Source organism: Phaseolus vulgaris, chromosome 4, assembly GCF_051622355.1.
Source record: "Phaseolus vulgaris cultivar YP4 chromosome 4, ASM5162235v1, whole genome shotgun sequence".
Lineage (NCBI taxonomy): Eukaryota > Viridiplantae > Streptophyta > Magnoliopsida > Fabales > Fabaceae > Phaseolus > Phaseolus vulgaris.
The window spans coordinates 5,546,152-5,558,228 of record NC_143501.1 but is presented as its reverse complement, the minus strand read 5'-3'; the positions used below and the strand labels follow the sequence as shown (position 1 = coordinate 5,558,228).

Below are 12,077 nucleotides of genomic sequence, written 5' to 3'. Positions count from 1 at the left end.
TAAACAATTATGGGATTCAATTCCACTTGCCAATGTAGAAAGTCTTTTTTTCAAGACATTCTTTCAATGACATTTCTAAGGGATGCATGATGATGATTAATGGGTTCTATGGACCTCTTTGTGAATACTCTTTAGGTAGTATCTAACACTTTAATGTAGTACAACTATTTGTCCTTTTAACATTTTCAATAAAAATTGAAGATGTATTCATTACAACTTCATAATTATGTCAGAAGTCATGACCTATACCAAATCCAAATGCATTAACCTTCAAGTGTTATTAGTGAATCCTCTTAGATAAGGACATATGTTGTTCCTTCCCACTCTACTAGTATGTGCGTGAATTTCATGTTAAAATTACAAGTTGCAAAAACATTTTGCATTGGATAATCTTTTCTTCCACAAAAGCGAGGGTCATCTACCCTAAGGACCTTAACTCTCTCATACATGAGTTCCATCTGTGATCCATAATTCTACACCGCAATAAAATGATAATGATTTATTGTAATCATTCTTCACACAATTTATGTTTGTCAACTAACATTATTAGTCCTCATGGCCTTAAAGTAAAATTTGTTGTGTTAAGGATATGTGGATGCATTTCTTGTTTTGATGGCTGAAGTTAAAGCTCCTCCGTTAACATAGTTATCACATTCAATATATGAAAGGGTTAATGAAAGGGTCGATTAATCATTTTTATGAATCAATGGAAAGAAAGGGCATTGTTTGATTCTTTAAGTTATGTTCTATTATATACAAAAATGAAATCTCATGTTCTTCAATTCTTACCTAAATACACCTTGAATGTGTCAAATACCCTTAATCATTCACATAGGATAATAAATGTCTTTGGTCACATTCAAACAATGTCACAACATTATTCCTTCTGAATAAGGTATGACTAGGGATTGCAAAACGGGGTGGGTTCAGCGGGCTAGCTTAGATTAACAGTCTTTTTGAATTCGTTAATTCGTATTGATCAAGTCTATTTAACTCGACAATTCACTTATGAAATACCGTCCTTATTTTATTTTTGATATTTTTAAAGAAAAAAATCATACTTTTGAAATAAAAATTAATGATAATCAATATTTTATATATGATTTTATTTATATTAAAATTTTATGTGTATGATTGATATTTACTTTTTATCTGGTATTAAAAATGAGATAAACAAAATACCATTTAACTAATTCAAATAAAATGGAAAGGTGAAAAAGGAAGGCGAAGTACACTCTTTGTTGCCGCTACCGCCATTAACGTTTTCATCTTCTTCTTCTTCTTTTTCTCTCCGTTTCAGTGTTTTTCTTCCTTTTGCAGTTTGTTGTGTAGCAGAACCAAACAGCTCGTCATTCTCTCTCTCACAAACAAATGGGTAGGGTTTTTTTTTTCCATTCATCCTGCGATTGTAGTGTTAAAAATTGAAACTTTATGTTTCAATTTGCTTTCCCATCACTATCCATTTTCATTTTGTTTGTTTTTTTCCTTTTGGGTCAGATTTTCCGGCAGAAGAGAACGAAGAGGGGAACGTGGAAGAGTTGATGATGATGGAAGGAGTAGCTTCAATAGCATTGTTGCCGTGTGGCTCTATCTCAGGACACTTCATCCAACTTCCTCATTCTACTTGCTATGGCCTTTCTGGCACTGGTATATCATACATATGCATGTTTTCTTTGTTTGACTAATATATGTTTTCTACAAACATAAAAAAAATTCCCTTCTCTTCTCTCCAAAGATTAGGTTAAAATAATTATTTAGTCCTACATGTGACATTCATTTAGGATCACTTCCTCTATGAAAAAAAAGTTAAGTTTTGATCTTTATAAGCTTTTATTAGTGCACATTGGTCCATGTTGTTACTGTGCTGCTGAAGTTTGAATTCCTAACAAACTTAATGTCCTGTATGCTCTTGTAGGGATTGAAACTAGAGTCAAACATATAAGCATAAAATGATTATAGAGTGAAAGTTTGTCACATGAGAATTATTCCCTTGGAATGGACTTTAGGTATTAAGGGGTAGCTGGTTTGTGCAGCACCATTTTCCTATTTCTGTATTTTTGCTTCATGGTCAGTGTAAGCAAACTGAATCAGAATCATATATATTGTTTTTTTTTTAATTTTAAGGGCTCCTTTATGTTCATACTTTGTACAAGGTATTGAAGTAAATGGCCCATAGGTTTTCATATTATTTGACTTAAAATTAATTAAATTAAATTCATAAACTAATTTTAACTTCTTGCTAGCCTTTCAGCTAAAGATTGTAGTTATTACTACCAGCTTGCAATAGTAGTAAATATCCTTTAGTGCATCATTTCTTATATAACTTTTTTTAATGCTTGCTCATGGTCCTATATGTGAGCTGTCTCTTTTATACGACTTTTTGTTATACTCTATTGTATCCATGTAGTAATTACTTGTACATGTTCTTTTTTACATGAAAGAATTGGAATGTGAAAGGGAATGCAGTAGGGGTGAGGATTATCGCCTCATCAAACTCACGATCACAGATTTCAATGTAGTTATTGTGCTCTTTGTCTTGTTTATCTTTTCCTTCCCTTGTATACTTTATTTACATTTGGTTTTCATGAAATAGACAAAGAAAGAGCAAGCTACTGTCGTGGAGTGCAAAGGCCATGATGCTGCACGGTTCCACAGCATTGATCATATTCATGGGTAAAGCAGTGTTTTCACGTATAATTTCTTTTTGAGTGCTCACCTAGGCTTTATGATTTTGTGTTCTAATTTTAGTTGATTTTTAGTCTGTATAACTTTCAAGTTAAACAGTGAGAATAATGTTATTTAGAGGAAACTGCATTTCTATAATCAGGCAAGTGCTTAGATATAAGTTATAACATTTGGACTATAGTCAAATAAATAAAGTCAATCTTTCTCATTGCATTCTACCAGTATTTAACTATAATGATTATAGACAAATAGAGCTTGTTGCTGTTTAACATGCCAATGGAACAGAGCAGCTTATGAGAGACACATAATGAGATAATCCACAAGTCATTATCTAGTTTTCCTATGGTCCTTGTAAAGAGTATTTCCTTTTTTGTACAAAACACTTAATTGGTGTACTTTGGGATACATATTTTAGATTGAACTATTAGTCACACAAATTGGATTTTAGTCACTGTATTTCCCACTCATTTGGGTTTTTTTAGTCCTTATGGTTTCTACTCATCAAGTTATTTTCCCCTATTTGCTGTGAAGGATTTTTCATTGTATTTTGCAATTATTAAATTATTGGTCCCTAAGAGACTAAAAGTCCAAATGAATGAAACCACCTTTTGTATTTCAACCTGTATTTACATGAATAATTATCAGTAATTGTCAGTGTTATATGAAATTTCTCTATTTATCTTGATTCCTTGTCTTCTGTTGGCTGGTTAGTTTCTCTTTCAGAGCATGATTTGAATTTCTTATCACAGATTGAAGTTCTCACTCATTTACATTTTTCTTCACTTTAAATTTTTTATGATAACAAACAACATGATTGCTGGCATATTCAACTTATTGTTTGCCACCTTTGAGCAGTTGGGGTAAGGATATCACAGGTTTGGTGGAACAAAAGGATGGGAAGAAAAGGATCGTTGTTTCGTTCGAGTGTGAGACACTGAAAGCTGATAAAGCAGCAGAAGATCACATCAGGAAATTCCTGCCAAAATTAGCCGGGCTGGATGCTGTTGGTAAGTGAATGTGACACAATTTACTTCCATAGCTTCTACCTTCAATATTTTTTTCCATGCTTTGCTTCCGTCTGCATTTTTTAATGTTATCATCTCATTTACCAAGCCCAATGGTGTCATGTGGTTCGTGTAGTCAACCTCTCTTAGTAGGATAAGGCTTTTGTTGTTTTATTGTTTTTAATCTTATCTTCTGAAGAATAATTCCTTTTGATCTTCTCAAAAAGAAAAAAAAAATTAAACAGCGGAACAACGGAAAGGTGTGCAAAAGAGTACTCTCGCAGTTCTTCTAAATTGTTCCTAGTCTTGGATGATAGTGTTACTCTCATTACACAATTGTGAGATCTTTGAGAATTTAGGTCTTTTCTTCGCTATTTCCCTGTTGTGCCTGTATACCTTTTCATGCATTTTGAATGGAAGAAGTGAAAGCTTAATGAAGAAACCAGGATTTGATTATGCTATGCAACCTGCACCAAACCCTGAGGCATTCCTCTTGGAATTACACTTTGCTAAAAGAAACCAGTGTCATATTTCTTATACTTTCTTTTATTATTAATTGATTAAACCTGAAGATGTGAGCCTGTGGCGTGTTCTAGATTCTGCTGTATTTGATTATTATGATATTTTGATTATCATGCACGGCATGTACTTGCATGAGACTCTTTTTTTCTCTTTCACAAAGAATCTTGCATTCTTTTGGACCATCAAACTACCATTTTGATATTGAGAAGTGTTATACATGCATGAGCTTAAGCACAAAGATCACACTCAGTTTAGTTTGTTCAATGAATTATATTATATATCTGGACCAATTCCTCATCCCTTGAATGCTCAGTGTTTTATTTGATGTTTGAATAAATGCAGTTAACATAGGAAAGATGAAAATATCTGGGTTGGATTTTGGAGCAGAGGAAGATGAGGAGACTGAGTAGGAAAAAATAATTGATATTTTGTAATTAGTTTATGTCCATTAAGCTACTGAAAGAAAGAGTGAAATGGCATTATATGAGCAAATCATGCAGAATATTTTTTGTAGAAAGGTATGAATCTGTGGTTATATATCTTATATTTTCCTTTAAATTGGATTATTTAAGTACACAATGGAAGAACATGCTCCATTTGAATGGATAAAAGATAGAAACAGGGCAAATTTAGGATTAATAAACACTGTTAACTTATACAACTACAGTTTTATACAAAGTGAACAACATTTACTAGCCCCAATGATAATTTTGTAATTGATTATGAGTTTATTGGCTTAGCATTGACAGTGTTCATCATAGTTTTACACAGTTAGTGAATCAGTGATAGGATTTTTAAAGTGGTTATTATTACAGAATTCAACTAAATTATCCCATTTTTTTATATTTGTTATTAGTTTTCCATGTAAAGTTATTTTACTTTGTTACCATGTAATTTATGTACTCATTTGGAACCTTTTTATAAGATCAAAATTAGAAATTTGGGGGTCTGTTGAATGGAGTGAGTTGTAAACCCTCTAACATGTATTTTATTTCTATGAACAAAAAAAATTAGAAATTTGGGTTCATCTCTTTTATAAGAATTGATCTAACTATCTTATATTAATTATTTCTTCATAAAATACCGTTAATTATTAATCTCTGTTTGAGTTCAATAAATAGTAATTGAAATATAATAATGTCTTAATTTAATTTTGTTATGCAGAAAGTATGGGTACAAAGAACCAATTTTTTTTTTAAAAAAGTGAAAATTTATTTAAATAATCGAGAGTAAAAGAAAATCTGAAAACTTTTTTATTGATTTGGATTTGGTTCGATTTGGTTTGTAGTTTGAATTTTCAAAATAGATCAAAACCAAATTGAATCACCTTCAATATATTTTTTTAATCACAAAATAGTTGCATGTTATGTCTTTTATATATTTTCAATACTTGATTCAATCTCATCACTAACTGAAAAGAACAGTTATTGGGCTTGAAATTAATTCTTTTTATATGACAAGAAATTTTTTTAACAAGTTATGTCTCTTCTGTAAGAAGATGAAAGAAAATATTATAATTAAGGATTAAATATATATTTTTTAATATAACACGAAATTAATTTTCATATGATTATAAAATATAAATGATTGTTAATTTTTTTTCTTCAAAATTCGTTATTTTGATTTCAGAGATTAATGACCATTATAACAAATTTCAATGTGTTAAATGAAATGAAGTAAAATCTCAAATTTATATAAATATGTATACGGTCAATTTCGTATTATAGAAAAATAACAAAAAATATATTTAATGCTATTTAATGTGGTCTGCAGTCACTGTCATGTTAAAAGTTGTCATAATTTGGTTTTAGGTGAAATGTGTTGAGTGAAAAATAGGTTATATGTACTTTTTACCTTCTTCAATTATTGATTCATAATCTTATTTCATTTTTTCTACAATTTTAATTTTCTGATTTCAGTTCATTGTTGTAGTTAGATAACTAAATTCATCAGTATAAAACAAGGACTTTGTTCATGTTTGACACCAAAATATAAAGATGTTGTCTATGTTTGACAGAAAGTGTGTGGCCTAGAAAAAGTGGAACACAAAAATTGTGCTCAAATGAATCTGACATTGGAAAATGCTACTAAATCAAAATGATTCTTAAGAAGTGTTAAGTATTGAACGCCAAGGTCAGAAATCTACACATGAATTCTAAGTAAAACCACCTTTGATTTGATTTATTAAAAAATTGTTGGCAATGTTTATAATCAGTGGAAAATGCTGGCATGAGTTGAGACAGCAACATGAAGCATAATGGAATGAATCAAAATGGGACTTAGAAGCTGTTGCTGAGCACAATTTCAGCCATGAGCAAACAGCACTGTGCTCAACCAAATTTCATGTGAAGATTGAATTCCAATCTGCCAAGGAAAAACATCACAGTTTAAGAGAAATTAGTCTGCAGCATTTTTACTCTTTTCAATGCTCAAGAGAAAAATATTCATGAAAAAGGGTCTAGTTATCAATAAGGAAAACCATTTTTTTCCAGCCTTAAATCTTCACTTCACATAGAACTAGTTTTTTATTCATAAAAGATGAAAATGAAATCTTACAAGAAGTTATGGACTTCACAGATACAGGAAAATACCTGAGAATCATTAATGGCTTACTCAGTTTCAGATACATCCTCTGAATCAGACAGTGGTAACAATGTGCAGACCCCAAGCAAGTGACCATTTAGGCAGACATAATACTCAATATAATCTTTATGGGAACCCAACCTGCACTTGGCACTTTCTGGAATCATATTGGCCTGCAGCATGCTCCACAACTTTGCCTTACAATAGGGGCAAATCTCTGTTGAATGGAGCTGTGCACCTCTGTTAACTATCATCCTCTTCACGTTTGATGATGCAAAGGACTTGAAAATTCCTCTGAAGAATCCTAAATCACCAGCTTCACCTTGGTCAATATGCTCACAAGGCTCAGACACATACAGAACATCATTTAGGCACTGTGGCATGAGAAAGCTCTTTCCTAGTGTTTTAGAAAAACGAGTCTTGTTAACAAAATGACCAGGAACCTGCACATTATGGTACAAACCACCTTGTGTGCAACCAGAACAGAATATGAGAAGCTTCCCCAGAGCCCTCCAGTTCCCATCTGCACTGTGACTTCCACTGGATTGCAGATCAAGCATCATCTTAGGAGCTCTTGTTCTACAAAACTCTTTCCATAGAACTCTCTTTGCGATATCATCAAACCATTTGCATGCACACGACAGAGTAGCAATCACATTGGGGTTCCAATTCAAGTGCTGAAACACCAAGAATATCACATCTTCACTTAAATGTCCCTTGGTGCAATGACAGCTAGCTGAATGAACACATCGATACTGCTTAGTCAGAATCATTTTCTTCACCTGAAGTTCACACAGAACACCTATGAGTTTGTTACTACCTTTTCCATCATATACTTAAGAATATTCAATGATTCATACAGATGACAAATCCTAATGACCAAATTTCTTAAATTGTGTAGTTCTAAGAAACATCAGGATAACTAATGTGATGAAACCAACACTAAAATATGTAAATAATAACATCCAAAGCACATACCATATAACTAGAATTGACCTCATCAAACTACTTTCTAACATACTCAAAAGTTTTTTCAAGAAAATACATGTTTTTCTCCCTCCCAATGCACTGGTATGTGTTGAACTTTAAGGGTATACTGTTATTCAATAGCTTACTAGTGGTTACAATCCATAGTGCATAGATATGATACTTGTAGCAGATACAACGCAGTGTGCAAATTGAAGTATCAGTGATCTATATCTTCAAACAGCAAACAAAGGGTGCAAAATTCTATGGAAGGAGGAATGAACAAGAGATGAAACAATATACATATAGAAAGAGGCAAAAAATATAAACCAATGGTGCTTACAACAAAACTCAAATGCAGAAAACAAATCCCATAGAGAGAGGGATATTTCAGTTCAAGCAACAGCACTGCAACCAAGAGCAGCCTTAAAATAACTTCAAAATTCAAGCATCTAACAGTGCAAAACTATCTCATCGTACATAAAAAAAGATAATTAAATGCATCAGATAAAGCTCAGCATTCAGAGGTACATGTAAATCACATTTTTCATTTCCCAACACCAGTAACCCAATCTACAGCAGCCACGTCACAGAACAAAGTTAAAAGACATGACACATCTCACATGGCACCGAAGCTCAACATAAATATTCCTTAATCCTTGCTACATAGACAAATCCAAACTCCAGAATGACCCTTCACTAGATTCCACATAATCTCCACTCAAAGCTAGAAATTTATGAAAACCCTCCAATCAAACCAAGAAAAAATCAAAACTAACAAAAAAAAGAGAAAAATGGATCGGTATCCTGAAATTAGATAAAAAAAAAACTCAGATTTTAACTTAGCTTATGGAACCGGCTTTAGCCATAAAACAAACAATGGTTTGCTTTGAGGGAAAGAAAAAAGAAAAGGGTATCTGAGAAACAGTAAAATAAAAAACAGACAAGGAGAAAAGCAGCAACTTTTGTTTGCAAAAGTGGCAATTAAATTATCTGTAATTTTCACCTCTGAGCAGGGGCAATTCGGTCCAGAAAAAGCACAGAGCAAAAGACAGTGAAGTTGAAGCAGCAAAAATGCATAGAGATAGAGAGAAGGTACGAGGAAGAAAACCAAAGAAGATGGAAAAGAAAGAAGAAAAAGAAACAGAAACAGGAACATCAGAGGAGGAAAAAAAGTGTAATATATTTCAAGACATGCATAGAGTAACTGAGTGAGTACGGACTCTATCAAGGACAAATCATACTCTGACACGTGTCAACGATGTCATCTTGGTCCAGCTGGCACACCACAATTCTAAAGTGGCATTTGGAAGGCTGATTTTGTAGGGTATTCAAAATTCAACCAACTTGTCTCAAACACTTTCTTCAAAGTTTATCAAAAAAAATACATTTTTTAATAAAAAAAACTCATTTTTATATACTTTTCATATCAAATAAAATACCCTTTCAACCAATATAAAATTTACTTTCAAAAAAATATTCTTTTTATTTCCTCTAATGTCTCACTCACATTCACTTTCCTTGATTTCTCATCAATTATATTTATTTCACAGCAATCAAGCAATACTTAAATTTGATGGAGGGAAAAATAGAAAAAATGAAAAAAAAAATAATAAAAAGGAAAAATCAGTTAATAAGTTAAACATTTTCCTTGTTTATTAATGATATTTAATAAAGAGAAAAAAAAAAGTAGTTGGATGATAAAATAAAGTAAAGTAATTTAGTTAAAAGAAATAGAAAATAATTTTTGGAATTGTTTAATTTTAAAAAAATATTATTAAAATCTATTCATAAGATCTTCTTTTATTTTCCTTAGCAAAGACTACAAAAGGTTATTCCTTTAGCTACACTTCATGTCTGCCAGGTGTCACATTATTATTGCTTGGGCTTTCATTTTCATTTTTTTTTTCTATTTTATTTGCAAAATTGATATTGTTATTTTGTGTCAACTTGGTGCTTTATCTTTAAGCTTTCGTTTTTTAGCTAAATCAAATCAACTTGCCATTTCTTTATTCTTCTTTCTTTCTCACTTGTCTCAACCCTTTTTTTTTATTTTCTTTCTATTTGATTCAATCAAATTTACAATTTTGGATTTATAAGAAAAATAAATACTAATTTCAGTGTTTTTGTAAGTAAAAATAATATGATTTTTTTTTATGGAAATTAGTCTCATTAGTTTTATAATTTCCTATTTTTTATTGGCTATAAATGATATAAATAATTTTTATGGTATTTAACTAAGATTATAAAACAAAACCTAGTAGTATTTAATTAAGATTTTTCTTAAATTATAAAAATGTGTTGATTTTAGAAAATATACCATTGTCTTACAAGAAATTAGAAAAGTATTATTTATGTTATTGCTCTCTACATAGCCATATTTTATTTGACTTTTGTTTACAATAAAACTTTTGTTTGACTTTTATTCCTCTAAATTTAGTTTTTCATTTTAATTTTGTATAAATTTCGATACTTTTTTTGTTTTAATCTCTCTAATAATTTCTTCATTTTGATTTATTCTTTTTTGAAAAATATTTAACAAGAACTAAAAATAAGTTATTCTCGTATTACAAGAGAAAACAAAATGAAAATACAAAACACTAAATTAAAATAATAAAAATCATTATTTTAGGAACCACAAGTCAAACAAATTTGTTTTGGAAACAAAATCATCAAATTCAAACATAAAGAAGACCTACCAAAGTTTGTTGTGTTCATTAGATTTTAGCCAATAAATGAACTTTTTTAAACTATATATTACCTTCATTCCTATTTATATGTAAAATTGTAAAAACAAATAATTTGATCCAATTCTAACTTGATAAATTACCTAATAAATTTGTGTTACCTAGATTTGGTTTATAATGTAAATGGGATATTTTAATCCACTTTAAAAAAAATTAAAAAGTTTATAAAGCAAATATATATTTTAAAATTTATTAGGATCTTTTTAAGTGATCTTTCTCTTAAGGGAAAGTGTCCTTAAGATTAAGTGTAGGAGTTATTCCATGTTTGAATTATTTGAAATCTTAGGGTTTTTTTGAGAATGTTGATGTCACTATTGAAGGCAAGTGTTGAGTGGAAATGTGTAATATAGCATAATACCATGAACCTTTTTTTTCACGCGTGAGTTGGAAGCACCTTTCAATCTAATCAATATTTCAATTTTCCAAACCCATTTGCTTCAAAAATGCATCCATTTTTGGCAATACTTTATAGCCAATCAACCACAAACTAAGTAAACTTTTGTTCTCCTTCACATTCATGCACCAAAACCTCTTTCTTCTGTTTCAAAAAAATCTACCACCCAACACAATAAATCATTTGAAGGAGCAATAATTTGCAAGAGGGATTTCTATATTTTCTTTTCCTTATGTTAACTTAATTCTCTTACACATTTACTACAACAATGAATGATGATTAATGAGAGTGAAATCAATACATTAATAATTTAAGGTTTGAGAAATCTCGATAATGATGATTTCTCTCAGTAATAATGAGAGTGAAATCAATACATTTAGTCACAACACATTTTACATTATAAGAACATTTATTTTCATAAACCACAAATTATAAATTGAGATCATTGAGTTTCATTGTTCTCTACAAATAGTTATAATGAATTACTTCAGTTTTCACTTTTTCATCTTTTTATAAATTGAGATTATTGAGTTTCATTGTTTTCCACAAATATTTATAATGAATTACTTCAGTTTTTTCTTTTTCGTCTTTTTATAAATTTAGATCATTGAGTTTCATTGTTCTCCACAGATATTTATAATGAATTACCTCAGTCTTTCCTTTTTGGTCTTTTTATTCTTCCATGGTTATGCTAATGGATTTGACTACTGGATGATGTTAACATGTGTACGAGTATTAATATTGACATTACCTAATTTTTTATACAATTAATCTTACCTTATTTTGTATATCTTAATATGTTTTTTCAATCGGTACTAGTACTTCCTGAAACCGTCCAGTCCCTATCGATACAATAATAAATTAAAAAAAAAACTAATAAAACCAACTAAGCTTTTTACTTTTATTTTTCTCTAAATATCTTGTGGATTAAAATAAAGAATTTGTTCACATTATTAAAAGATGAAACCTAATATTCTTGTACATGATAATGACACATCTAATATAGTCACACTCTCTCCCTCTCTTTAATGTAAAAATACTTTTTTAACACCCAAAGAAACTAAAAAGTATAATTAAGAATGGGCCTAAGAAGGATATGTGATGAATTACACTGAAAAAAACATTTGAGATGTTGCTGTAAAACACTACATGTCTATGAAGGAAGCAAATAAAGTA

At 30.4% G+C, this 12,077-nt stretch overlaps 2 protein-coding genes across 7 annotated transcripts; one reads left to right on the top strand and one right to left on the bottom strand.

The window, feature by feature from the left end:
• Positions 1 to 1,187: 1,187 nt before the first annotated feature.
• LOC137836947 (uncharacterized) lies at positions 1,188 to 4,769 on the top strand. Of its 3 annotated transcripts, XM_090301152.1 has the most exons (7): positions 1,190 to 1,229; positions 1,321 to 1,375; positions 1,498 to 1,647; positions 2,442 to 2,515; positions 2,594 to 2,673; positions 3,541 to 3,692; positions 4,554 to 4,769. In XM_090301152.1, exons 2-7 carry the CDS (start codon positions 1,372 to 1,374, stop codon positions 4,619 to 4,621), a joined length of 528 nt encoding a protein of 175 aa, XP_090157278.1. In that variant the 5' UTR covers positions 1,190 to 1,229; positions 1,321 to 1,371; the 3' UTR covers positions 4,622 to 4,769. The 3 variants fall into 3 exon arrangements, with proteins under 3 accessions (XP_068501854.1, XP_090157278.1, XP_090157279.1); XM_068645753.1 differs by having other exon boundaries at positions 1,188 to 1,375; XM_090301153.1 differs by lacking the exon at positions 2,442 to 2,515 and having other exon boundaries at positions 1,201 to 1,375.
• A 1,494-nt stretch (positions 4,770 to 6,263) lies between these two features.
• On the bottom strand, positions 6,264 to 8,936 carry LOC137836946 (EID1-like F-box protein 2). 4 transcript variants are annotated; one of them, XM_068645751.2, is made up of 3 exons: positions 8,767 to 8,936; positions 6,803 to 7,576; positions 6,264 to 6,575 (listed from the first exon to the last, which is right to left on the bottom strand). In XM_068645751.2, the coding sequence occupies exons 1-2, from the start codon at positions 8,917 to 8,919 to the stop codon at positions 6,821 to 6,823; spliced, it is 909 nt and encodes a 302-aa protein (XP_068501852.1). In that variant the 5' UTR covers positions 8,920 to 8,936; the 3' UTR covers positions 6,264 to 6,575; positions 6,803 to 6,820. The 4 variants fall into 4 exon arrangements, with proteins under 4 accessions (XP_068501852.1, XP_068501853.1, XP_090157275.1 ...); XM_068645752.2 differs by lacking the exon at positions 8,767 to 8,936 and adding an exon at positions 8,104 to 8,693; XM_090301149.1 differs by lacking the exon at positions 8,767 to 8,936 and adding an exon at positions 8,303 to 8,623.
• Positions 8,937 to 12,077: the final 3,141 nt, after the last annotated feature.

Excerpts from the sequence above, each read along its gene's own strand:
- LOC137836946 (XM_068645751.2), bottom strand. The coding sequence starts at position 8,919 with ATGTTCCTGTTTCTGTTTCTTTTTCTTCTTTCTTTTCCATCTTCTTTG. Across the intron at positions 7,577-8,766 it reads CGAATTGCCCCTGCTCAGAG|GTGAAGAAAATGATTCTGAC; the intron begins GTGAAAATTACA and ends TGTGAACTTCAG.
- LOC137836947 (XM_068645753.1), top strand. Across the intron at positions 2,516-2,593 it reads TCACGATCACAGATTTCAAT|ACAAAGAAAGAGCAAGCTAC; the intron begins GTAGTTATTGTG and ends TTCATGAAATAG. Across the intron at positions 3,693-4,553 it reads AGCCGGGCTGGATGCTGTTG|TTAACATAGGAAAGATGAAA; the intron begins GTAAGTGAATGT and ends GAATAAATGCAG.